At 45.2% G+C, this 26,687-nt stretch overlaps 1 protein-coding gene across 1 annotated transcript in view; it reads right to left on the bottom strand.

Annotated features, from left to right (window-relative positions):
• Positions 1-6: 6 nt before the first annotated feature.
• Positions 7-26,687, bottom strand: part of EFNB1 (ephrin-B1) — a 98,197-nt gene continuing 71,516 nt past the window's right edge. The window contains exons 2-4 of the mRNA XM_015423310.1: positions 18,760-18,852; positions 1,349-1,480; positions 7-992 (exon numbers count right to left, since the gene is read on the bottom strand). Of these exons, the coding sequence (XP_015278796.1) occupies positions 604-992; positions 1,349-1,480; positions 18,760-18,852 (614 nt within the window). The 3' untranslated portion in view covers positions 7-603. The remainder of the gene's footprint in view (positions 993-1,348; positions 1,481-18,759; positions 18,853-26,687) is intronic.

Raw genomic sequence — 26,687 nt, 5'->3', positions numbered from 1 at the left:
CACATTGCAGAAAGATGAGACAAAGAGGCTCAGGCTCAAAGGCTTAGAGTTCCGACATTTCACAAAGTGTTTTAAAAAGGTACAAAAATATTTAAAATAATTATAATAGTACAAAGTTGGGGCCAGACAAGTCTCCTCCCTGTGAGGATTCCCATCTTTCATCTTATACCAATGCCAGGCAGATTTCCCCAGTGCTGCAGAACTCCAGGCCCTGGGGGCCCCCCTTCCCCCCCCCAATACATAACGTAATAAAAACAGGGGCTTGAAAAGCTGGGAGGGGAGTTCTTGGAGACCGTCACACATGGTTAAGGTGATGAAAGGCACAGAGCCCGAGCCGTGGGCCACTGAACTTGCTGTGGGGCTACCTTGGAGCTCGGAGAAGGATGCTGGCCAGGCTCCCCCTGCCCCGCCCCCACCGGAGTCCTGGGACTGCCCCCGCTCCAAACTACAAAGCTAAATGCTAAAGGAGAGAGAGGAGTGCCTGCCCAGGCCCTTGCCTGGATCCCGTACGAGGCGGCTCTTCAGTGCAAGCACACCACGCGGGGAGGGGTTGTCCCCCCCCCCCCCGGTCCCTCTGGTTTTAAGTGCTCTTCTGTTGGCTCCTCAAACCTTGTAGTAAATGTTGGCTGGGCTCTGAGGAGGCATTTCCTGGACAATGTAGACAGGGTGGCCGTAGTCCCCGCTCACTTTCTCGTAGTGAGGGCAATAATTGTTCTCTGTAGTCCGTAAGGGGATGATGATGTCACTAGGCTCAGACCCGGCGTTGCCGCTGCACTTGGGGCTGGCGAGGGTGCTGAGGGACAAGGCTGCTGCGCGCTGCTGGGTGTGCTTCCGGTGCCGCTTGCGGATCTTGATCAGGAGGACCACCAAGAAGATGATGATGAGGACAAAGACCACGCAGCCGGCACCAATGGCCGCAAACACCGCCACTTTGGAGCTGAAGAGTCCACCTGTGGGGCTCTGAGTATTTTGGCCATCTTGGTTAACGGGATCTGGGAAAGAAAACAGAAGGGACAAAGTTGGCGACAGAGTCTACCACAGCCACCATCACTGCAGTCCTCTGCTCCTCACCATCCCTAATGATGGCCACAAAAGAGTGAGGAATTGCTTGGCAAGAAGCACATACTTCGTGCCTGTGAGGACCCATCTATATTCTATACTTGTAAAATTTATTCCAACTGAAAAAATCTGGTCCTTTTGACATACTTGTTTTAAAAATTCTGTTAAAGTATCTGATGCTGTATCATCCCCAAAGGGTCTGGACCAGGCCTGCGATTTGCAGGGATGCTTTCCCCCCCCCCCCCCCCCCGTCCACCACCACCCCCTGCAGCTCCACACGAGGTGCTACCTGGCTTCCCAGGGTCCTCCGCAGCAGGTGGGAATCTGTGGCGCGGACTCCGTGTGGCCATTTTCACACTATTGTCAGATTCCCTGCTAGGCCGGCTGGTCGTCAGCTGCTCTGGCATCACAGCGTTGGGATCTAGGAATGAAAGACAGAGAAGAGATGGGATGAGAATCCATCAGAGGGAGAAGCGCTTCTACTTTCATATGTCTGAGCGACCGCCGCTGAATGCCGCCTTGGTCATTAGCCGAGTGGCAACGCGAGGAACACGCTGGCGTGTTGTGGGGGGGGGGGTCCTGATCATGGGGGCCACAGGCATTCCCAGGCAGAGGGGGCCCTCAAGGATGCCGCAGGCAAAGGGATGGATGCGCTGGGAGTCTCTTCCACTCTCCGGGGACCATCCGTGGCTCGCAACATGCACCTTCCTCAGACTCCAGAGAGGGCCGTGGCAGCAGCCCGAGATGTGTGAATGCATGTGCATGGACAGCCATCTCTTCTTCAGGCCACCACAGTTGCCTTGCTGACTGTATGGATGATCCTGGCGACCAGCCAGGACTCCGGCCTTCTCCTGGCCTTGCTGGTGTCTGGTGGTAGGAGGTGTCGCAGCCTCCAAATTTTCATTCCCAGACACCTCCCTAACTCCCCATACCCATATTCCTCTTCCCGGCTAGCTACTGTTCTTCCGCATAATCCAAAAACTGCTTCTAGATAACTCAAGAGGAAATATTTGGTTTCAGCCTAAAACGTGAGTGATGAAGCCAAGAGAAAAGGCATCTGAATAAATAATAAAAGCCTGGCATGGGAAACATCAAACTACTGCTTCTCTGTACAGCAACAGTCTACAACCACAACAGAAAAAAAATCTCAGTTATGTGATAAAAATATATGTACAAATTCATTTCTTTAATTTGCAGCTCTTTTTAAAGCAGAGGATAAGAGATACAGTATAAAAAGTACCAGAACAAGGGAAGAAGGAAGCGATATTCATGGAACATGCCCATTTATGTTCCAACCCTCTGATCATTCTAGTTGCCCTTTCCTGCCCTTTTCCCAATTCTAAAATCCTTTTTGAGGTGTGGTGACCAGAATTGCACACAGTATTCCAAATGAGATCGCACCATCGATTTACACAGGGGCATTATGATACTGGCTGATTTGTTTTCAATTCCCTTCCTAATAACCCCCAGCATAGTGTTAACCTTTTTTACTGCAGGAGCACACTGTCTCTGTGGTGTATATTTTCATTGAGTTATCTACTACAACACCAAGATCTCTCTCTTGTTCAGTCTCTGCCAGTTCGAACCCCATCAATGTGTATTTATAGTTAGGATTTTTGGCCCCAATGTGCATCACTTTGCACTTGGCCACATTGAACTCCATTTGCCACAATGACACCCACTTGCCCATCCTCGACAGATCCCTTTGGAGTGCCTCACAATCCTCACTGGTTCTCACCACCCTGAACAATTTGGTGTCATCCACAAATTTAGCCACTTCACTGCTTACTCCCAACTCCAAATCATTAATGGCCAAGTTAAAAAGCATCGGACCCAGTACTGAGCCCAGTGCCCCACTGCTTACCACTCTCCACCATGAAAACTGCCCATTTATACTCATTCTCTGTTTCCTACTTAGCCAATTTTTAATCCACAAGAGGACTTGTCCTTTTATCCCATGACTATTGAGCTTACTTAGGAGCCTTTGATGAGGTATTGTATCAAAAGCTTTCTGGAAGTCAAGGTAAACAACATCCATTGTGTCTCCCTTGTCCACATGTGTGTTCACCCCCTCAAAAAACACTAACAGGTTAGTGAGACTAGATCTTTCCTTATACTACCCATGCTGAGTCTGCCTCAATAGTTTTTGTTCATCAATGTGCCTGCTAATTCTCTCCTTAATACTGGTTTCCACCAACTTACCTGGTATCGGCGTCAAACTGACTGGCCTGTAATCTCCCAGATCTCCTCTGGAACCCTTTTCAAAGTTGGGAGTGACATTAGCTACCTTCCAGTCCTCAGGAATGGTAGCAGATTTTAATGAAAGATTATATATTTTTGTCAGGAGATCCACAAATTCATATTTGAGTTCTTTCAGAACTCTTGGATGTATGCCATCCAGGCCTGATGATTTATCAGTTTTTAAGTTGTCTATCAGTCGTAGAACCTCCTCCCTCATCACCTCAATCTGACTCTGGTCTTTCAACACCCTTCCCGAAATCAGCCGTTCTGGAGAGGGCAAGCACTCTTCTAGAAGTCTTAACAGAAAGTCTGTCAATGCAAATTGTTGTTGTTCAGTCACATAGTCAAGTCCAACTCTTCGCGACCCCATGGACCACATCACGCCACGCCCTCCTGTCTTCCGTCATCTTCTGGAGTTTGCTTAATTTCATGTTCGTTGCCTTGATAACACTGTCTAACCATCTCATCCTTTGTTGTCCCCTTCTTCTTTGACCTTCAATGCAAATACATCTGCTCAGAGCAGCCCGCATCCACAACCCCAAACACATGAACAGCTAATTAAGATACATTTCTCCTGTATACAGGAGACAAGGCTGGACAAAGCAACAGAACAAAACAGTTGCTTCAATGAACCAAATCCATCTAACCCAACATTCCAGCAGCCACAAACTAGATTCTGTAAGAGATTATAAACAGGGCATAATATAAGTCTGTAAGTCTGAAATGTATGTATATACAAAGAATGAGTTACTGATACTGTTTATTGATACACCTGGATGTAGCAATTGGAAGATTTTACATTACAAAAAGAAATCATTTTAACAAAGTGTTGTTGAGAATTTTACCTGATCATAATAGTAGGTCATTTAAAAAGGAACGGTATACGATTGCATATATGTCCTTCTTGTATGTAAACTGATGGGTGTATTGACCGTGGGATGCAGAAGCGAGTTTGGCCATCTGGCTGGTGTACCAACTACCCAATGAACCAGCAGATGCCCTGCCAAGTCTGCTGGAGGTGGTGTTGGACTGTGCCTTGGAGTTCCCTAGATTTTTAGTTCTGGGGAACTTCAATGTCCATGCTGATGACTTCACCTCCTCACAGGCCATGGACCTAGTTCCATACATAGCAGCACTGGGGCTTTCTCATTTTGTATCAGCTCCCAAACACCAAGCAGACCACACACTGGATTTGATCTTTGGGATGGGGACAAATGTAGATCTGGATGCCATTGATGCAGTGCCCTGGTCAGAGCACTTTGTCCTCAAGGCTTGTCTGAGTATCCCAACCCATCCCTGTTTAGGTGGTGAGGAGATACAGAGACTAATGGATCCAAATGGTTTCCAGAATGCTCTCTGGGATCCATTGCCTCCTGGCACATCGTTTGATGAGCTGTTAGAGGACTGGCATAGCTGGCTCTCTGAAGCCATCAACAAAATCACTTCCTGATGCCCTCTTCGCTCCATGGAGCTATGGAGGATGAAACAGGAGCTAAAACGGCTATAGCAAGTTTGGCGGGGTACTCATGACGAGGCTTCAAGAACATCTTATACGACACTTATGGAAGCCTATGAGATGGCAGTGAAAGCCACAAAGAAGGACTTCCATGTGTCCTCCATTGCATCAAGCTCTCATCCAGCTCAATTATCTCTCCCTTATAATAAAGCAGTAGTGGGGACCAACGTTCTAAAATGCCCGCCTTTAGTGTTTGGCCGGAAGAACTGCCACTCAGAAGACACTGGCTGGGTTGACTGGCTGCTTTGTGCAGTCCCGCCCAGCGTTTCAAGGTCTTTTGCATATGGAAGCTGATTGGACTTCACTCCATTCCACACCTCAAACTCCCCCCCCGCAAGGCAGTTGGAATTTTCAGTTGCATATGAGAACTACTGTATTCTGAGGTAACATATGTCCTCACTCACAACACATCACTTCCCCTTTAAAAGAAACAAACCCAATAACACAATCACGCCACACCACATGCCAACTCCAGGTTGGAACTCCAGGACATAGGGTTGCCAACTCCAGGTTGGAAACTTCCAGGATATTTTAGGGATGAAGCCTGCTGAGGGTGGGGTCTGAGGAGGAGGAGGAAGAGGGGGACCTCAGACAGATACAATGTCATACTGCCCACACTCCAGACAAGCTGTTGCCAGTCTCCAGCTGGAGAGCTCTTAAAGCTTTGGTGCTGATTCAAACTGTTGCAATTTATCGACAGAGTAGTGTTTCGGAAAATCTTTAGGAATTGTTTGGTGCATTTACGATGGGGCTCCTGGGGAACTATTGTTGCCAATCTTGGCCCAGCACCCATCAAACCATTCTCTTCAACCCCCTGCTGTGCAGCTGACTTTCCCCTAGGGTTGCCAATCTCCAGGTGGGACCTGGAGATCTCCCACTGCTACAATTGATTTCCAGATGACAGAGATCAGTTTCCCCTGGAGAAAATGGCTGCTTTGGAGGGTAGACCCTATGACATTATACCTGCTGAGTCCTTCCGCCTCGCCCCCCCGCCCAATGCTGCCCTCTACAGAATCCACCCCCCAAACCTCCAGGTATTTCCCTCCTTAGAGCTGGCAACCCTACATTCCCCTCAGTGCCTGTTGGTAGGCAACTAAGCTTGGTCCTGTCACCTACTTTGGCCTTTGGGAGAAAACACATTGGGGCCAGTCCTGATAGGGTTGCCAACTCCAGATGGGAAATTCCTGGAGACTTGAGGGATGGAGCCTGAAGAGGGTGAGGTTTGAGGAGGGGTGGGACCTCAGACAGGTACACTGCCATAGACTCCACCCTCCAAACCAGTCAGTCCCTCATAGGGAACCATTGTTGCCAATCTCCAGGTGAGGGCTGGAGATCACTCAGAATTACAACTGCTCTGCAGAAGGGAGGGCAGAAGTCAGCTGAAGTCAAAGGGGCAGATAATGGTAGGTTGATGGTTAGCTGGGAAGGAGATGGGGTTGCCAACTACATGCTGACAAATTCCTGGGGATTTGAGGGGTGGAGCCTGGAGAGGGTGGGGTTTGCGGAGGGGTGGGACCTCAGACAGGTAGAATGCCATAGACTACACCCTCCAAACCAGCCATTTTGTCCTGGGTAACAATTGCTGCCAATCTCCAGGTGAGGGCTACAGATCACTCACAATTACAACTGCTCTTCAGGTAGCAGAGATCAGTTCCTCTGGAGAAAACAGTGGACTCTGTCATTATACCCTGCTGAGGTCACCACAGCAAATTGACACTGTTTGCCCAAAGCCAGAGCACTGCCCCAGAGCCTCTTTCTAGATCCCGTTGTATTGCTTTCACAACGGGCTTTACTGCTAGTTTAGAATAATTAGATTGTTAACTTCCCTTTCACAGGAAACCAAAAAGATAGTAAATTGGCAATTAGTTGTGAGGCTTTGCAAGCTATTTTGCAAATAAAATCTTGTGCTCCGCCAAGTCTTGCTGGCCTCTATTGATACAATATGTGAACTGGAGGCTCCTTAACCATCTTCAGGCCCAGTAATGGACCAGTTGGCTCTCCTAGGATGAGGCTGACAGGATCCTGGGTGCTGTGAAGCCCACCACTCGCCTCCTTGACCTGTGTTCATCATGGCTGGTAACACTGCTCTTAAAAGGGTCTCTAAAGGAGTCAGTGGTGAGAATGCTCTTTTAAAAAACACACACAAACAAACACAACCACAACCCCAAACTTTTGGATCTTACGGATCCAACCAACAACCAATCAGTGTCAAATCTTCCATTCCTGGGTAAGGTAGTTGAGAGAGTGGCAACAGAACAGTTCCAGGCCTTCCTGGAGGACTTCTCTATCGTGCCATGGCTATGGGATGGAGATGGCACTGGCTGCCCTCATGGATGACTTCCAAAGATACTTAGAACAAGGTGGGTCAGTGCTGCTGTTGTTACTTGATTTTATAGCGGCGTTTGACATGGTCAATTACGATCGTATGACCTACCACCTCACTGCCTTGCAGTGGCTTGTCTCCTTTCTCCATGGTCAGGGACAGAGGGTGGCACTTGGGGAGAGAGTTTCACTTTGTTACCCTTTGGTATGCGCCATCCCGCAAGGGGCAATCCTCTCCCCTATGTTATTTAACATCTATATGCACTCCCTAGCCCAGCTGATCTGGGGGGTTGAGCTGTGCTGTCACCAGTATGCTGATGACACCCAGCGGTATCTTCTGATGGATAGCCGACCAGATGTCATCCCCGATGTTTTGGCCAGGGCTCTGGAGGCCATGGCTGGTTGGTTGAAGCAGAGTTGACTGAAACGTAATCTATCAAAGATGAAGGTCCTGTGCCTGAGCAGTGGGGGGGGGGGATTGGGAATGCAGCTCCCAACTCTTGACGGGGCATTATTAACACCAATGATGAGGAGTTTAGATGTGACCCTGGATTCCTCACTCTCTCTTTTTTTAGGTATCATCAATATGCTGATGACATCACAGTTATTTATTAAAACATTCCCAGCTTTTCCTCATGAATGAAGGCTCCTTACAATAATATTTCTTTGATTAAGCCTCTGAAAGCTGTGCTCTCCCTCTTTCGCAACTTCCTGGCTGTCCTTTTTTTTTTTTAAAAAAAATTATATTTATTTATCAGTTTTCCACTTAATTATCGTTTACATATATACATCATTCCATACATTGGAGTCTGCCTATGTACGGGAACACTGTTATTCCCTGTAGACTGAGGTGTGCTGCAATGACTACTATAGCCTTGTAAATACATGTGGGGCTGTTGAGATGCCAAAAGGGAGAGCCTTGTACTGGTAGTGCTCCTCTCCTATGGCAAACCTGAGGAATGCAATCTTAGGATGCATTCACAGAAGCCTTGTGTCCAGATCACGGGAGGTGGTAGTTCCGCTCTATTCTGCTATGGTCAGGCCTCACCTGGAGTCCTGTGTCCAGTTTTGGGCACCACATTTTAGGAAGGATGTTGACAAGCTCGAGCGTGTCCAGAAGAGGGCAACCAGGATTGTGAGAGGGTTGGAATCCAAGTCTTATGAGGAAAGGCTGAAAGAGTTGGGTATGTTTAGCCTGGGAAAGAGAAGGCTTAGAGGGGACACGATTGCAGTCTTCAAGTATTTGATGGGCTGTCATGTAGAAGGTGGAGCAGATCTATTCTGTCTTGCTCCGGATTGCAAGGCTAGATCTAATGGGTGGAAATTACAAGGGAGTCGTTACTGGCTAAATATCAGGAGAAACCTCCTAACTGTAAGAGTGGTTGAGCAGTGGAACAGTCTGCCTCGGGAGGTGGTGGATGCTCCTTCGTGTCAGCAAGCTGGCATTTCATGTTCGTTCAATGTATAAATGCTTCCCTTCGGTTAAGGCCCCCCCTCATGCTATGTGCAAACCTTTCCTTGTGTTATTCCTTGCTTGTTATGTTAAGATGCTGGCGCATGCGTGCACTATGGTATGCCGTTGCTTGTTAGAGAAACACTTTCTTCCCAAGGACAGCAGGTGGTAGATAAGAAGTTGTTAGCCTTTGTTTTAATTAGCTGCTGATAGTAAGGACCGTTACTTTCTCATGAAAATGAGCGCACCAAACTGCCCGCGAGCAGGAACCATGTTTATTGGCTGTAACAATTATGAACTTGCTTTAACCTTTCCAGCATCCTGCACTTGTGTTATTCTGAACAGTGCTTCTGTTCAAGTGACTCATGGCTTCAATAAAGTAATCACTTTCTATAAGTGTGTACTCCGTTGATTTCTGTGGGACCTGACATACTGTTCAGAATCCCTTTTTTCCTCATCTCAGCACCTCTATCATACCCGATATGAGCGAAGAAGAGGGGAAACTCATCCCTGACGGGACCGAGCCAAAGAGACCTGATGACACCGAGCCGAAAAGCCCGGACAAGGAGAAGACCGTCCCAAGCACAACGGTGGCAGTGACGGGGACCGAAGCTCCGCCGGCATACACCCCGGGGAGTGGAGCTAAAGTAAAATTGGTGACAGCAACCCTGTACATGACCCCGAAAGCCCCGGTGCATCCGTCGCGGAAGGACCATCCGGCCAGCTGGAGCCAATTCGATGCGGACTGGATGCGGGAGTCGCAAGTGCATCGGGGAGCAAGAAAATGCGACAGTCTACACGATTTGAGACTGCCAGGGGCGGCAGCGAGGAGCGAAGCCGCCGAAGAACCCCTTCTGTTCGGGGTCAAAAATGCGGAGCAGCAGGGCGTCTCCCGAAGAAGGGATGCGGGAGCAGCTGCAAGAAACCAACAGAGCGGTTATGAACATGCAGCAAACTCTGAACTGGGAGCTTTGCCGGAGTTGATGATGAGAACCCTCGAAGAGGCGGAGGAGCGCAGGCAACGAGAGTACGAGGCCGTTCGGGATGGGGGAAGACAGCTGCCGGTACTGCCGGTCGAGCGGCTGCCTCTGGAGCAGCCTCCCGCAGACCAGCATCAGCAAGCGCCCTAGCTACCGAGACCTCAACTGCCAGATCCACAGCTCCCCCCTCCCCAGCCAGGAGCGCCTCTACCAGCGCCGCGGCCTCCGAGTCCCCGACCTCCGCATGTCCCGACAGCGAAGGACTTGATCGAAGCAACATTTGATGGCAACCCTGAGGAACTGCCGTATTTTGTCGTAAGGGTGCAGAAGTTCCTAGAGAAATCGGGCCACCTCTTCCCAGACGACAGCGGTCGGATTGACGTGGTAGCAGCTCGCTTGAAAGGGGCGGCAGCGGCTTGGTACGTTAGCCTACATACTACCAGAGGCCCGGAGCTCAGAGACATGTACGCATTTATGTGGGCCCTGAGGCGCCAATTTGAGGACCTCAATGCCGCCCCGAGAGCTCGAGGCTATCTTCGGACCCTATGGCAGGGGAGGAAGACGGTAAGAGAGTATTCTGCAGAATTTAAACTTCATGCTGCCAAGCTAGCAGACTGGCCAGACCACATTCTGGCAGAGATGTATTGTGTTGGCTTAAACCAGGAAGTAAGAGAGACGGTGCTGAGATCTGTGGACCCCGTCTCCCTCTCAGCTTGGATCCTAGAAGCCGAGAGTGCGGAGAACCATCTGCATACTCTTAAACTGGATGTAGCCACTGCGGGGGGGAAGCCTAGCTCCCAGACCCCAAAGCCAAAAAGCTTACAGGTAGCCAGACCCACAGAGGGAGCAACGAATGAAGCAAGGGCTTTGCCTTAAATATGGGGAGAAGGGGCATTTCGCAGCCGACTGTGGACAGAAGCCGCCCTGCGACAGGCAGGAGATCGGAAAGCCTTACATGACACCAAAAAAGAAAGCGGTGGGGAAGCCCAAGCTGGCCAGAGCCCTGCAAGTGTCGCCCGATGAGGAGGAAGAAGACTTCAGCAAGGAGGAGAAGGAGCTGGCGGGAAATGATCAGGTCCTGCTGTAGATGGCGCGCAACAGCAGGACCCCTCCACGGAGGCGCCAAGAGCGGTGAGCGAGACTCCCCCCCGTTCTTCTTGACTGTCTCACTAATAAATCCCCTCCTTGGGACTCGTGCGCGTAAAAGCGCTTGTTGACTCTGGGTGCGGGAGGGATTTAATTAGCCCAGCGGTGGTGGCCGGGTTGGAGGCAGGAATGAGGTGGCTAAAAGACCCCCTCCTGTTCACTGAAATGGTTGGGTCTCCCATGAAAAAACCATGCACCCACGAGACTATGCCATTACGCATGGGGGCGGGAGTACACTGGGAAGAAACCAGTTTTATAGTCACCCCAACAGCAAGATTCTCCCTGGTACTGGGAGCTCCCTGGCTCCAGTACATTTCAGCCTTCTCCGCCGTGATCCTGGGCTAAATGTGTGGCGGCCGCAACAATCCTGCCCCCCTCCCCTGCTCGTGCAAGGCGAACTGCATCATGAAGTTGCCGATATTTTGGACTCTAAGCTGAAATGGAATAAACTGTTTTATTTGAATGGGTGGACTTTGGGCCACAACACAGAGAATGGGTGGCGGAGGAGCATGTTTCCGCTCCCCACCTTCTCAAACACTTTCACCGGTGCTTTCCAGAGAAACCTGAGAGGGGTTGTTGGGAGGGGCAGGATGTCAGGTAGCCCTGTCATGGATCTGGAATGTGGAGGGGTACTCTCCTCCTTGTTCTCAGCTCTTCCATGTCCAGCTGCATTTACTCGGCTGGGAAAGTAACGGCTTTTTGCTATGCCTGCTCACTTGCTCTTGCCACATGTGCAAACTATAATCATTGGCTTCAGCTCAATGGGGGGGGGGATGTTTGATTTCACTGTAAGTCAGAGGCCCTTATACTGAAGGCTATTCCTGACACAAGCTGTATACGTGTTCATTAGTACTGGATCCATCAATAAATAGTTATCTTCTTATGAAGCCCTGTGTGGTGTGACCTGACCAATGACAGTGACACTTGTGCGGGGGAAAGACCAAGAAAATGTGGAGAACAGACTCCAGAGGTACCAGCGTTAATAACTTGGGCTTCAACGTCCCAAATCCTCCTTTGGACAATCCAAAGAATATCCATTTCACCAGAATTGGCCAAAAAATCCCGTTCAATACCAATGGTTTTGATTTTAGACACTATGAATTGGGATCAATTTGAGGTGTAAGGGTCTGCAGGGAGGAGAGCAATAAGACTGTTAGCAGGGGGGCTAAAATGAAAACGAAGCCAAAACTTAATAACAATAGGGTTAGGGTTAACCCTAACCCTAACCCTTGATTCAATAAGGTGTACACCCAACTCAGCACAGAGAGTAAAATATGCAACAAAATTAGAGCGCTCAAGTATCCTGCGCAGAAATAAGGCATTAATACGTTCAACCTCTTTAGAAAAACCCTGTATCCACACAGGAATCCCATATAACAGGAGAGAGATGGCTGTAGCCTGAAAAATTCAGTGGGCGGCTGGAACAAAGTGATTACCTCTTTGGTAAAAGTAACCCATTATAGCTGCAATCTTATTTCTGGCCAAAATAAGGGAATGCTCCCAGTGAGAGGACCATTTTAAATTGTAGTGGAACAAAATTCCAAGGTATCTGAATGTTTTAACCTGTTCAATTTCTCTGCTCTCTATTCTCCAACAAAAGCGCTTCCAGGATTTAGAAAAGATCAGTATTTTGGTCTTATCAAAATAAACAAAAAGAGAGTTCTGTCTACAATAGGTAGCAAACTCTGATAGGAGGCGCATTAGACCTACCCTGGAAAAAGAGAGGATCACAGCATCATCTGCATATAATAAAATAGGAACTGGAACTGTGTTCACTTTCGGGAGTTGGCCTTCAATTTTAACTAGGTGAGAAAAAAGATTAGAAAGAAAAAGGTTAAAGAGAGAAGGGGCCAGAATACACCCTTGTTTAACACCTTTGGTCACAGGGATTTTGTGTGTGAGAGGGATCCTCTCCCATCAAATCTAACCTGGCAGGTGTTTGCAGTATGGAATTTGCGCAGTAAGAACAAAAGGCATTGGTTGATGCCTAATTTATATAATTTCCCCCATAGTAGGGAACCTGTGAATGGAATCAAAGGCTTTGCGGAGATCAATAAAAGCAGTGTAGAGCTTTCTACCTAGATGGTGGAGATATTTCTCAGCGAGGAAGGCTAAAGTGATACAATGATCCAGGGCAGAGTGGTTTGCCCTAAATCCAATCTACTCTTGTCCAGGTAAATTATTCTCAGTCATCCATCCAGACAGTTTTTTAAAAAGGTGTTTAGCATAAAGCTTCCCTAAGATGGATAGAAGGCCAATAGGTCTATAATTATCAGTGTTGTTAGGGTTGCCTGTTTTGAATAAGGGAACTATTATGGAATTCAGCCAAGAATCTGGTAGAATGCCATACTTGTTGATCAATGTAAAGAGGTGAGCAAGAAAGTGTGACCACCAATCGATAGCTCTGCTGGGATGCCATCTGCTCCCGGGACCTTGTTAGATTTAAGAGAGTTGATGAGCTCAGTTACTTCATCATAAGAAACTGGGGGTCACTTAGGCATATCTGATGGCATTAGATTGGAATTAGGAGAAACAGTTGAGGATGGATCATTAAAAAGCTCAGCATAATAGACACTCCATTCCTGTGCTGAAATTTTACAAATAGATTGGGCTCCAATGGAAACATTGAGGCCAGCTACCAAGGACCAGAAAGCTCTGTTATAATTTCTTCTAACTGGGTTATAAAGTTGGAACCATTTCCTCATAAAAAAGGAGTGCTGCTTTTGGGCTATCAATTGGTGACATTCCCTTTTTAATTAATAATAAAGTGCAGGAATCCATACAAAGGTGTCCTGTTGGAAGCGATGGAATATCTTCCGCAAACTCCTTTTAGTAGAGAAACAATCAGCATAAAACCAAGCATTAGATGGGCACTTCTGGGGCTTAGAATCAATTTCTTTTGCAAAGGAGGAAAGATTATCTATTATAGAATTAAAAACTAAAAGGGCCTCTTCCAGGGACTTAGCATTGGCAAGATTATGATTTAGTTGCAATTCAGAACTGCTAAGCATCCAAGATTGAATCTGGCTCAAGATGGAAGGGGAACACTTTATCTTTTTGTGTTGAGGAAATTCAGCTTCCAAGGCACAAGATGGAAACTGTCTGTCCGTTGCACAACTTGTCTGGAGAGACAGTAAAATAGGTTAGTGGTCGCTTTCTGTCTGAATACCTATAGAGAATTTAGTGATGGAATTCCTCAAATCTATGGAGGATCCACCACACTACAGCCCCGAGGGGATATAAACATATAATTAACAGGGGAATCGTGCTGAGTAGAGCCATTTAAAATGACAAGGTTAAAATGGGAACAAAGATCAGCTAAGAAACGGCCTGACTGGTTGACAGTGGGGTCTTTAGACTGTTTAATACATAAAAAAGGGAAAGGGGTATTGGCATCATCATCATCCCAATGCAAAAACTCAGCTATCTGATTGTTATTAGAGCCAAGTCTTGCATTAAAATCCCCCATGACAAGGGAAGCAACTTCAGGATATTTGTTAAAAAGCATATTGTTGTTGTTGTGGTTATTCAAATACATTTTCAAAGAATCCCATTGAGCTTTAGAGGTGTTAAACTCAGAGAGAGGAGGCATACAGACATTGACTAATATGAACTGAAAATTCCTAAGGGAAAGGAAAAAAGCTTGAGCAAGGTGGGACATGAATCCAATTGAAGAATAAAAAAATTATTAAACAAACAACAAAGGCGACCCATAGAATGGCCCATCCGGTTCGGTTTCAAGGCAGGTAAAAAATAAGAAGAATAACCATTAATTAAAATACCACTGGAAAACCAGGTCTCTTGGAAAAGAATTATGTTGAGCTTCTTAAGAAACTTCATTAAATATTGCCACGTCCTGCAATATTCCAAGAAATAAGTTGGATTGTCTGTCTCTGAGGACATCCCTGAGGGCCATTAGGCAAAGTTAGTCAATCAGATTCAACAATTAAATTCAAGGACTTATCGTGTTCCGGGCAGACCCAGCCGTTTGATGCTGCTTGGAGACGAGGTGGGGGAATCTTGGGAGGCTTCTGAGCCAAGGGCTCTTCCACAACATCTGACAGGAGTTCTACTGCTGTAACATCAACTATACCCTCAGTTCTGGGTATCTGGTCATCACTCTGTGAAACAATAATTTCTTTACGTTCCTTATGAGGAATTTCTTTACTAGTCACAAAAATCCTCAGGTCATTAGAAGCCTCCGATGGACTGACTGCACTAGATTTTTTTGGATTTTAGGGTTAGCAGAAGGTTGAAGCTCCAAGTCTTTGATCTCATGAAGTTTAAGACTCATAGACATTAACCTGTCAATGATAGACTGTTGAGCTTCACCAGAAAGATTTCCAAAGGAGGTAAATAGATCATCTTCCAAGGCATTTGTCAAAAGTTCGGGAGTCAGGGGATCACTAGAAGCTAGAGGAGTCGGGGAATCTGTAGGGCAAGCCAGAACAGAGCAGAGTTCAGTGGTAGTTTGAAGGTTCGTCTCAGGATCATGCACTTCATTCCCAGCTAACCCTAACCCTTTCCTCTTAAAAATCAAAGATGGCAATTTAGAGCAAGAAAAAGTAAGGATGACTCTTTGAGTTTGTATTTGAGAACTGAGAACATCAACCTCAATCAAGTCAATCCCCAAATATTTAATATTAAGTATAACAGAAAGATGCTTCTTTGAATACTGAACACTACGCCAGCTTGGCCAAAGGCCATGTTGCCCACAGATAGTTAGCCAGATCTTCCTTGGCTGATAAACTAGATGGAAAAAATTATTCCTTCAGGGTTCCACAGAGGCTGGAGCTTGCACATGTGATTCCTTAGAAGCACAGTCATTTTCCTTCCAGTTTTCACTGCTTGGCCTTGAGGGGAGCCAATGGAAGGCTTGGGAACCTCTGATGAAGCTAGACCTTTAATTTGAGATTTCAAATCCTGAATGCTCTCAAACAGGCATTTCACAGTTCTTGCCATTAAGGATAGCAAGGAGCTCCCTGTCGACATTCCACTAACTTCAGTAGTAAAATCTGTAGCCAGTTGCCACACTCCTTCCTTCCTTCAGTGCAGAGTCCTCAGCCCAGGAGCTCTCACCTTCCTCACAGCTGGACTCAAGCAGAGAAAAACGGTTTGAAGTCTCCGCTGCAAAGGTAAGGGGACAGTTCTTGTTCGAACTGCTATCTATACCTCCAGAAGAAAGAAAGAAGTCCCCAATTTTGGACTGTTTAGAAACTGTCAATGAGGCTATCTCCTCTAATTCTCTTGCCAGACGGCACAGTAAACAAATAACAGGAACCCTCTTTAAATTAACAGGTTTAGATGGGAGAGAAGGAGAGAGTTCAAACAACTTCCAAACAACTCCCTCAAATCAGCTGGAGGGGACTCTCAGTTTGTTTATCATTCAGTTTAACACTCCACACCTGGAGGGGACTCTCAGTTTGTTTATCATTCAGTTTAACACTCCACACCATGTAAAAAGGTCCTTTATTCCAGCATTTATCCTGTCTGCCTAATAGCAAGGCCAAAAACTAAAAGGCACAAAAATAGGGAAGCACAGCAATAATTCAAGTACTCTCTTTCCCCCAAACAGGGTTCTTGAGAGACAACTAGCGAGATATGCCCAGCTAGTTTACAAAATAAAAAGTAAAAGCTTTGAAACCTTTCCAGAAGCTGGGAGCTCATTTACAAAGCGTCCTTTGGTGAGCTGGCCAGAAGACCGAACCCTGAGAGAGAAACTTATTAAGAAAATATATGGTATGCTGATGCAATTGAAAACGCAGGATGAAATAGTTAAAGAATGTATGGTCAAATGGATGCAAAATGTAGGTTACAACATAGATTTGTTATAATGGAGTAAAATATGGAATGTGAATATTAAGTGGACTAAATCTGTTCCATTTAAAGAAAATCTATATAAAATGTTCTATAGATGGCACCTAAGCCCAGATAGGTTAGCCAAAATGTATAAAAACTTGAGTAACAAATGTTGGAAATTTAACAATCATGTTGGATCATACTATCATATGTGGTGGACATGTAAAAAGGTTAATAAATATTGGATTGGAGTACATATGCACTTACAGTCAGTGTAGAATATTACAATACCTTTTAAACCAGAGATATTTCTGTTAAACTGTTTACCAGATGACTTAGATAAGAACCATAGATAGTTTATTATACATGTTATAACAGCAGCCAGAATTTTATTTGCAACGACATGGAGGACATTGAAACCCCCCCAACGCTTTATGAGTTAATAAGGAAGATTATAGATTGTGCTGAAATGGACAAATTGACAAATATATTAAAAGGAGAAATGGAAGAATTTATGGGACCATGGAGGGCCTTTCATGACTGGCTAAGACACAAGTACTGAGAAATTAAGATTAAATGAAGAACAATAAGAATGATGGTTATAAGCTTTTATGAGAATACTTGCATGCAGAATGTTAGACATTTTAAATAGATCTGATTCTTTTCCTTTTCCTTCTTTTCCCTTTCCCTCTTTCTAGGTATAAACTAATAAAATTCTTTATACAAAAAAAAGAAAAAAAGCAACTGCCAAAATGGCTATCTCTCCTGATGAAGACTATTCTCCTGCTTGGCTCCTGTGGGGCTAACTTTTTCCTCAGTGGCTGTTACTACACAACCAAGGTTAGTTCTGTCAGTAAAAATGCAAAGTCAGGAGGCCCTTTCTAGGTCTTTGTGGGGAACTCATTGGGGCCAATCCTGACTAGGGTTGCCAGCTCCAGGTTCGGAAATTCCTGGAGATTTTGTAGTGGAGATTATGGAGGCCAGGGTTTGCGGAGGGGAGAGGCCTCAGCTGAATAAAATCCCATAGAGTCCACCCTCCAAAACAGTTATTTTCTCCTGGGGAACCATTGCGGCCATTCTCCAGGTAAGGGCTGGAGATCACTCAGAATTACAACTGCTCTTCAGAGTGGACTCTGCATCATTATACCCAGCTGAGGTCACTTCCCTCCTGTTTCGGTCCCCACTGTGGAGTAAGACTGTATTTTTCCTAGGTAGAGGCTGCAGTTAGTGGGGGGGGGAGATGAAAAGCTGAAGTCAGAGGGGCAGATAAAGGTAGGTTGATGATTGGCTGGGAAGGATAGGATTACCAACTCCAGGTTGGGAAAATCCTGGAGATCTGAGGGATGGAGCCTGGAGAAGTTGGGGTTTGAGGAGGGGTGGGACCTCAGACAGGTACAAGGCCATAGACTCCACCCTCCAAACCAGCCAATTTTTCCGGGAAACCATTGATGCCATTTACCAGGTGAGGGCTGGAGATCACTCAGAATTACAACTGCTCTCCAGATGGCAGAGCTCAGTCTCCCTAGAGAAAACAGCTGCTTTGCACAGTGGACTGTGTTTCATTATACCTTGCTGAGGTCACTTCCCTCCTGCTTGGGTCTCTGTTGTGGAGAAAGACTGTACTTTTCCTAGGTAGAGACTCCAGGTAGTGGTGGGAAGATGGAAAGCTGAAGTCAGAGGGACAGATAAAGATAGGTTAATGGTTGGATGGGAAGGAGATAGGGTTGCCGCCTCCAGGTTGGAAAATTCCTGGAGATTCGAGGGGTGGATCCTAGAGAGGGTGGTGTTTGAGGAGGGGTGGGACCTTAGACAGGTACAATGCCATAGACTTCACCCTCCAAACCAGCCATTCGCTCCTGGGGAACATTGTTGCCAATCTCCAGGGGAGGGCTGGAGATGACTCAGAATTACAACTGCTCTTCAGATGGCAGAGATCAGTACCCCTGGAGAATATGTAAACTCTGTGTCATTATTCCTTGCTCAAGTCACAACAGCAAATTGACACTGAGTGCCCAAGGCCAGGGCACCCACTCAGAGCCTCTTTCTAGAGCTCATTGTATTTATTTCCACAACAAGCCTTATTCCTAGTCTAAAATAAAGCTCCAGCAGCTTGCTCCAGCACAACTTCATCATCATCACTGAGAAAGGCCTACGAGTCTGAAATAGCAAGACAAACTCTCTTGAGTTTCCAAAACCTGAAATCCTGCAAACGATCCCAAGAAACTGTAGAGATGTTCACATACCTTGTGCCACTTTCATGATGATCTTCATGAACCGTGTTTGGCAGACCCCACCTTCTCTGTTCTCCAAACCTTCCAAAGACCCATTGGAAGTGGCTGTAGGAAGAGAAATAAATGAAAAAAAACCCATCATGATTGTGCAAGGCTGTAAAAGACACTGAAGCAAAACCTAATGCCTCTGCCCAGAAGACTTACTGTCTACAACGCCGGAAGCTGTTGTCAGAGAACTGACAAGGAATGAAAATACAAGGTTGAGCAGCAGCTCAAAATGGTCAACTCCAGGTGCAATTTAAATAATTTACTATTTAAATTGGGGGGGGGGGAGAGAACAGCTTACTGGATACCACCACGACAACACAAGTGAACATAACTGCACATCAACCCCTTCTGAACAGACAACCAGCAGCCTTTCTGTCCTAGCCCTGTTCAGCTGGAACTGCAACAAGAAGAAAGACAGCTAATAGAACTTTTGAATACATAAACAAGGAAACAGCTGCTGGGGAGTTTGCTGGGCAGGCCTGCAACTGTCTCCTGACCAGGAATCCTCCATCTTGGTGTCTGCCAACTGTACACCTAGAAGCACTGCCTGGAGTAACCTTTGTGTTTTCTTTTAAAGAGGCTGACAGCTACTCTTGGTTGAGCCTCCATTTCCACATGCTGCAGGTGCTTAGTGGCCAACGTGGCCACAGATACCAGCCAAAAGGCTCCTTGCTCTTCACCTGTGGCCTCGATGGACCAACCCCATAGGTCCAAGCCCAGCATGCTTAGTGTGTCATCTGTCCCCGCCCCCCATTTATTCAAATAGTTTATTTCAAATATATTGGTTTGTACTGGGAAGAAAAATGAAGTTGGGTAGCTGTGTTAGTCTGTCTATAGCACTAGATTCCAATGACACCTCAGGTAAAGGTTTCCCTTGCTCGAAAGCCAGTCGAATCCAACTCTAGGGTTGCGGTGCTCATCTCCGATTCAAAGCCGAAGAGCCAGCGCTGTCCAAAGACGTTTCCGTGGTCATGTGGCCAGCATGACTAGACGCCGAAGCATACAGAATGCTGTTACCTTCCCACCGAAGTGGTACCTATTTATCTACTTGCAGTTTCTTGCTTTCGAACTGCTAGGTTGGCAGGAGCTGGGACCAGAGACGGGAGCTCACTCCGTCATGTGGCACTTGGCTCTTGAACTGCTGAACTACCGACCTTCTGGTCAGCAGTTCAGCATCTTAACCACTTGAGCCACCACAGCCACCTTAATGACACCTTAAAGACTAACAAAATTCATGGCAGGTCAGGAGATTTTTTTATAATCTTTTTAATGGTTTTACTATAGTAAACAAAGGTAAATCATATCATTTTATACAACAAAATGTTTCACTAAAGAGAGATCTACATACATTTCAGCACATATTTCTAACAATAACGATAAAGAAAATTTTGTCCACCCCAGATATAAAGTTCATCAGGATTTCATTTCTATTGCTTGTATTCCCTCTATTTTAAAACATTTTCCAGTTTCCTATAAACTGCAGTCAAATAACAAGCTTGAATTTCTTATTTCCTATCTCTTTTCTTTAAACATAATATTTGTCTTTTTCTTCAAATATTTATCCAAAACGTATACCTTATTTCTATTGTCCTACTCTAATCATATCCCGGTACAGTATTTAATCATAACCTGGTAAACCAAGAGAATATACCAAAATAAACAGTTATTTCCTGTTTTTCTTTTCCCTTTATGTCTTTCTATCTCATTTGTCTTCTTATACACAATCTCCTGTTAAAAGTCTTTCTACCGTCTATCTCATTCCCTCCTGTTATTTCTTATTGTTAATTACTTTGAAATTATTTACATTAAAATAATTAATATCTCCTTATTTTAATTATTTAATCACATTTTACCACCCTCTACTAATTATGTTAACAATACAATACAAGTGCAAATAATAATTAGAAGATATCTTTAAACTATAAAGAAAAAACCAAAAACAAGAATCAATTAATTCCATTTTCATCTTAGCCATCCTTTCTTACATTTATCAATTTGGGCAATTATTCTACCATTTAATAGACATTGCCAATTCTGCCATTAGTACACATCACCTATGTCTAATCATTTTGTGTAGTTTATAAAAGATATTAAAAAGTTGCTCACATTGCCTGTTTTCGCTTTGTTTTCCAGAACAACCTTCTCTTCTTGATCATACTTAAGTGTCTTAACTCTTTTAATTCTTGGTAATTTGATTCCCTGTTTTGCTTTTCCTATCTCTTCTATCTTCATTTTTCTTTTATATCTTATACTTTTTCCTGAAGGGCATCTTGCTCCCTTTTTTGGCCACCCTAAACAACTCTCCTTGTGTTAGTTCTCCAGCTCCGCTTTTTGCCAGTCCCACCTCCAAGGAAAGTTTTTTAAGTCTCATTTGTTTTCGTTTTATTTTCCAGAACGACCTTCTCTTACTTGTCTTAATGCTTTATATTTCTGGTAATTTGCGCCCATGTTTAGCTTTTCCTGCCTCTTCTGTTCTGTCTTCATTTCCCTTTTATATTTTATACTTTTTCCTGAAGGGCGTCTTACTCCCTTTTTGGCCACCTTAAATGTCTCTCCTTGCATTAATTCTTCAGCTCCACTTTTTGCCAGTCCCACCTCCAAGGAAAATTTTTTAAGTCTCACTTCTCCGGATATTTGCCCTATGTCTACAAAAGGCATGTCTTGCATCTCCTTATTTTGGTTATAGTTTTGTTCTCTCTTTAAATCCTCTGCACTCCACTGAGACTGTAGTGGTTCCTCTTAGTTTGTACATTCCAAGCCTGTTTTCTGTAGATTCTCAAAAGCATTTTTACAAGCTTTTTCAACTGCCGACCGTATTTCATTGAACAGAAACTTCTTAAATTGTTCCAAAGATAATTGACCAACTTCTGTATTTTCTAAACCCATCTCCTCAATTTGTCCTGCAATTAGTTCCTCGTTCTTCCCTGCCAGCGCCATTTTATTATCTTTTACTCCAAGTCTTTAACTAACCGCATTCCAAAAGTTTGGAGAATCTCCTGTGCAGTTAGCTCAAGGGGTCTTCACTGAGTTATTTAGAAATTATATGCTACTCACGTTCTTGGCTTTGTTGTATATTGTATTGAAAATCCAAAGTTAAAACAGGCGGTCACAGCTAAGAACATGGAAAACCATGTTGTTCCATTCTTTGCTCCCGTGTCAAAACAGCTCAGTCTTGCCCCATTCACCGCCATTTTCAGGGTGCCTGGTCGAGTTTCTTGCTGCCAAACCTCCCTCCAAGAGGCTTGGTGATCCCCCATCGTGTACTAGGACCCTGGGGGTTTCAAAAAGGCGAAGAAGGACGGGGCTGGTCAGGAACGTCCTGACTAAGCACCCGCACGTTGCGCCATGCCTGGAAGCCTCTGCAGGTCAGGAGTTTTTGTGAGTCACTGCTTGCTTCTTCAGATACCCAGGAATCTGAGGAAGTGAGCAGTGACTGGCACACGTAATGCTCTCAAAACTGTATCACCTTCTGTCACACAGTCTTTGACTCTATTTCAAGGGCTAAACTGTGAGAAAATATATTGACCAACAGGCAAGAGATGGTAGATGGTGTGAAGGTGGTGGGGACCTTAGAGGGAAGTGACCATGTCCTGCTAGAATTCCTTTTGCCGTGGGGGACCAAGGAAGTTTGTAGCCACACCTATACGTTAGATTTCAGTAGGGCAGATTTTAATAAACTCAGGGGCATGATGAGAATCATTCCATGGGCAAGACTGCTGAAAGGGAAAGGAGCAAGTGAAGGGTGGGCTCTCCTAAAACAAAAGCTCTTGCAAGCTCAAGCCATTGCTATTCCAACAAGAAGGAAACATGGCAGGGAATCCAAGAAGCCAATGTGGATGAACAGAGAACTCTGTGATGTGCTAAGGGAGAAAAAGGAAATATTCAAAAAAACGGAGACAAGGACATACCTCTAAAGAAACGTGTCTGAGGGATGCTAGGGACTGTAGGTCAGCCATCAGAGAGGCCAAAGCTCACAATGAGCCAAAGCTGGCCAGGGAGGCTCACTACAAGAAACTCTTCTTCAGATATGTGAGGAACAAGTGCAAGATAAAAGAGGTGATGGGCCCACTGTTGGGTGAAAATAGGGAAACTCTGACAGAGGACAGAGGGAAAGCAGGAAGGCTCAATCCCTATTTTGCCTTAGTTTTTTTCCTGTTTTGCCTCAGAAGAGAACAGGCTCATCAAGGGATGGTAGCAGGCAAGGCACAGCATCTGGGCTGCTGGCTGACATGGACAGAGAGGTAGCTGAGAAGCACCTGGCTGCACTGAATGAGTATAAATTCCCTGGGCCAGATGGTGTGCACCTAAGAGTGCTCAAAGAACATTCTAGAGACTTTGCAGAGCCTTTGTCTATCATCTTCCAGACCTCTTGGAGGACGTGAGGTGTGCCACAAGACTGGAAGAGGGCAGATATTATCCCCAAAAGGGAGGAAGGATGACCCAGGAAACTATAGTCCAGTCAGTCTGACCTCTGTCCCAGGGAAGATACTGGAGCAGATTTTAAAGGGATCGATCTGCAAGCATCTAAAGGACAACTTGGAGATCCTGGCAAGTCAGCATGGATTTGTCCCCAATAGGTCCTGCCAGACCAACCTCATTTCCTTCTTTGATCGAGTAATAAGCTTACTAGATTGAGGGAATGCTGTTGATGTTGTTTTCCTGGATTTTAGTAAAGCTTTAAGCAGGATTCCCCTTGGTGTTCTGATGGGTGAACTAAAGGCCTGTGGACTGGATTCTATGATAGGTGGATAGGGAACTTGTTGGATAACTGCACTCAAGAGAGTAGTTGTCAAGGGCATTTCACCTGAATGGAGGAAGGTGTCCAGTGGACTGCCACAGGGCTCGGTTCTGGGCCCGGTACTTTTAAATATTTTTATAAATGATCTGGATGAAGGTGTGAAGGGGCAACTTATTAAATTTGCAGACAACACCAAACTGGGAGAAGCAGCGAACACACCAGAAGATATAGAATTCAATGAAATCTGCACTGGAAAAGTAGGCAGATGTGAACAAGATGCAATTTAACAAGGATAAGTGCCAAGTTCTATGTCTGGGTAACAAAAATGAAGAACAGACATACTGGATGGGGGATACACTTCTGAGTATCAGTGTGCGTGAACAAGATCTTGGGGTACGGGTGGACCATAAGTTAAATGTGAGCAGCCAGTGTGATGCAGCAACAAAAAAGGCTAACATGATCTTAGGGTGTATTAACAGAGGCACAACATTCAAATCACAAGATGTCATATTCCCGCTGTACACTACGTTGGTCAGGCCACACCTGGAGTATTGTGTGCAGTTCTGGAAGCCTCACTTCAAAAAGGATGTGGACAGAATGGAGCACGTGCAGAGGAGAGCGACGAGGATGATCGGGGGCCTGGGGACCAAGGATGAGGGACTTGGGAATGTTTAGTCTGGAGAAGCGGAGGATGAAGGGGGACTTGATTGCTCTCTTTAAGTATATGAAGGGCTGTCACTTTGAAAAGGGCAGGGAGCTGTTCCTGCTGGCAGCAGAGGAGAGGCCTCATGATAATGGGTTTAAATTAAGGGTGGGGAGGTACTGGCTGGATATTAGGGAGAATTTTTTGACAGCCAGAGTAGTTCAGCAGTGGATTCAGCTGCCTAGGGAGGTGATGAGCTCCCCCTCCCTGGCAGTCTTCAACCAGCAGCTGGACAAAGACTAGTCAGGGATGCTCTAGACTGATCCTGCATTGAGCAGGACTAGATGGCCTGTATGGCCCTTCCCAACTCTGTGATTCCCTGATTCTGTGTTTCATGCTGATGCAATACCATATTAATCACTTTGAACTTCAAGCAGTTATCTGGGAGAAAACTGGGACAAGAAATGCCCTCAAAACTGTATCACATTCCATCACACTCCTTCTACTGTCCTCCTCCTTAATTTCAACCAATGGCTTTACCCCTACATCTCCAATGGGCCATTTCTAAGCCTCAACAGCCTCTCTTGTAACTTTCATAGTGCTCATCACAGTGCAAAGGACAGTAGCAGATGGCTCCAATAAACTGAAAATGAATCCAGACAAGACAGAAGTACTGCTGGAGAAACACCTGCTGGATCATGGAGTTAGTGTCCGACTAATACCGGAGGAGGTGGCCCTGTTCCTGAAAGGGCAGATTTTGCAGCCTGGCATGCTGGCAATGAATGTACAAGGGCACTTTTAGCTCAGGATGCCTTCTGCCAACTTTGGTTTGTAGCATGGGTATAGCTGCTTCGGGAAAAGAATAGCCTCGGCACACCCACAGTTTAGTAACAGCAAATAAGATTTAATCCACTACTTGCAGGGTTATTGTTGAAGAGGGCTTGAACTGCCAACTGCCCCAGAGTGCACTGTCCGGGCTGCTAACACGGGCTTATTGCAGTGATCACAGTTCTCCTCAGGTCTACTCAGTAACTCCCAGCTGGCCTCTGAGCACACCAACAGAAATTAGGTGGGGTTCCCCGCCCCAGAAGACAGCTTGTGTTGCTTTGTTCAAGGAACTCTCTTTGGAGGCAAAGTCCGTCCCGCTTATGCAAACCTCCTCCTCCCTGATTTTCTGATTTTATATAAACTGTGCAGCCGTTCAACAACTCAGGTTTTAAAAGTCTACTGTGATGATTTGTTTCAGAGACCTTCATCAGTTGGTGTGAGTCACCCTGACGAGGGGCAGCACAGTGGCTCACAAACCCCTTTAAACAGGAAACACCCCCTCAAGAGAAGGGCTGCGTGTGTGGTAGGAAAGCCAGTTCCAACCTTCTGCCTCACTCACTGGAATAATTTTCTTTTTTAGTTTTTTATTGCTTTCCCACTACATATACTACAAGGAAAAGGAAAAAGGAGCGAAGACTAAAATACAAAGCTAAAGCAAGGATCATATATCGTAATTATATAAGAAACTTATTATATTTCCCAACCTTAAAGTATATTAAAAACTATATATGTGGAATATAATTGTTTAAGATTAATATAGAGTCAAACTAAAGCAAGCATATTTAGCCAAAATAGATGTAAGCCAGTTTCTCATATAACAAACGGACTTTCAGAGTTAAACTACATATTATTTTGCATATTCCTTGTTTTTCTTGAGTTTGCTCTTATCATAGATCAGTCTAACTTTGAGGGGTTTCGGAGCAGCTCCTCCTTTTTCATCAGAGTCCTCTGAGGATTTGTCAGTTGTACTTCCACTACCTCCCGGTTCATGTTCACTTTCTTCTTCAGTTTGCTTAGTGTCCTCTGTTTTCCCTTTTTCTTTGGCTGCTGTTTGATGTTTCTCCACAAAAGCCACAAAAGTCAATCTTCTCTTTCTTATCTTTGTAGTTGAAGATAAGTCCTTTTGGAAGTATCCACCTGTAGGGGATGGATTGTTTATGTAAAAAAGAAGTTAAATTTTTATACTATCTCCTCTGCTTTCATATTTCAAATTGAATGTCTTTTAGTATTCGGATTTCTTCATCTTGGATTTTCAGGGTTATCCCATTAGTAGCTTTTAAGACTGTGTCTCTTGTTTATCTCTTGGAGAATTAACAAATACTTCACCAGGCAGTTTATTTTTCTTAATGAAATCTGGGTAGGTTCGATAAACCATATCCATATCGCTTTGTATCCGTTCCACTTTCAAATCTGTAACTGGTGCCAATGCTTCACTTAGTATCTCTTTTAAGTTCTCCCCTTTTTGTTCTGGGATACCCTGGTACCTCAAGACATAATGATTTCTCCATTTCAAGTTGTAATAGCTGCTCCTTGTCGGAAATCCGCTCTATTTCTACCACCTCCAGTCTCTGATTTAGCTAATAATAATAATAATAATAATAATAATAATAATAAACCCGTTATTGTCACTGTACATAGTACAACAAAATTAAAGATGCAATCATTTCGGTGATCTACAACAAT

The sequence above is a fragment of the Gekko japonicus genome, unplaced genomic scaffold, assembly GCF_001447785.1.
Source record: "Gekko japonicus isolate JY-2015 unplaced genomic scaffold, Gekko_japonicus_V1.1 scaffold1277, whole genome shotgun sequence".
NCBI classification, from domain to species: domain Eukaryota; kingdom Metazoa; phylum Chordata; class Lepidosauria; order Squamata; family Gekkonidae; genus Gekko; species Gekko japonicus.
Note: the sequence above shows the minus strand (reverse complement) of the source record. Positions and strands in the feature narration are given on the sequence as shown.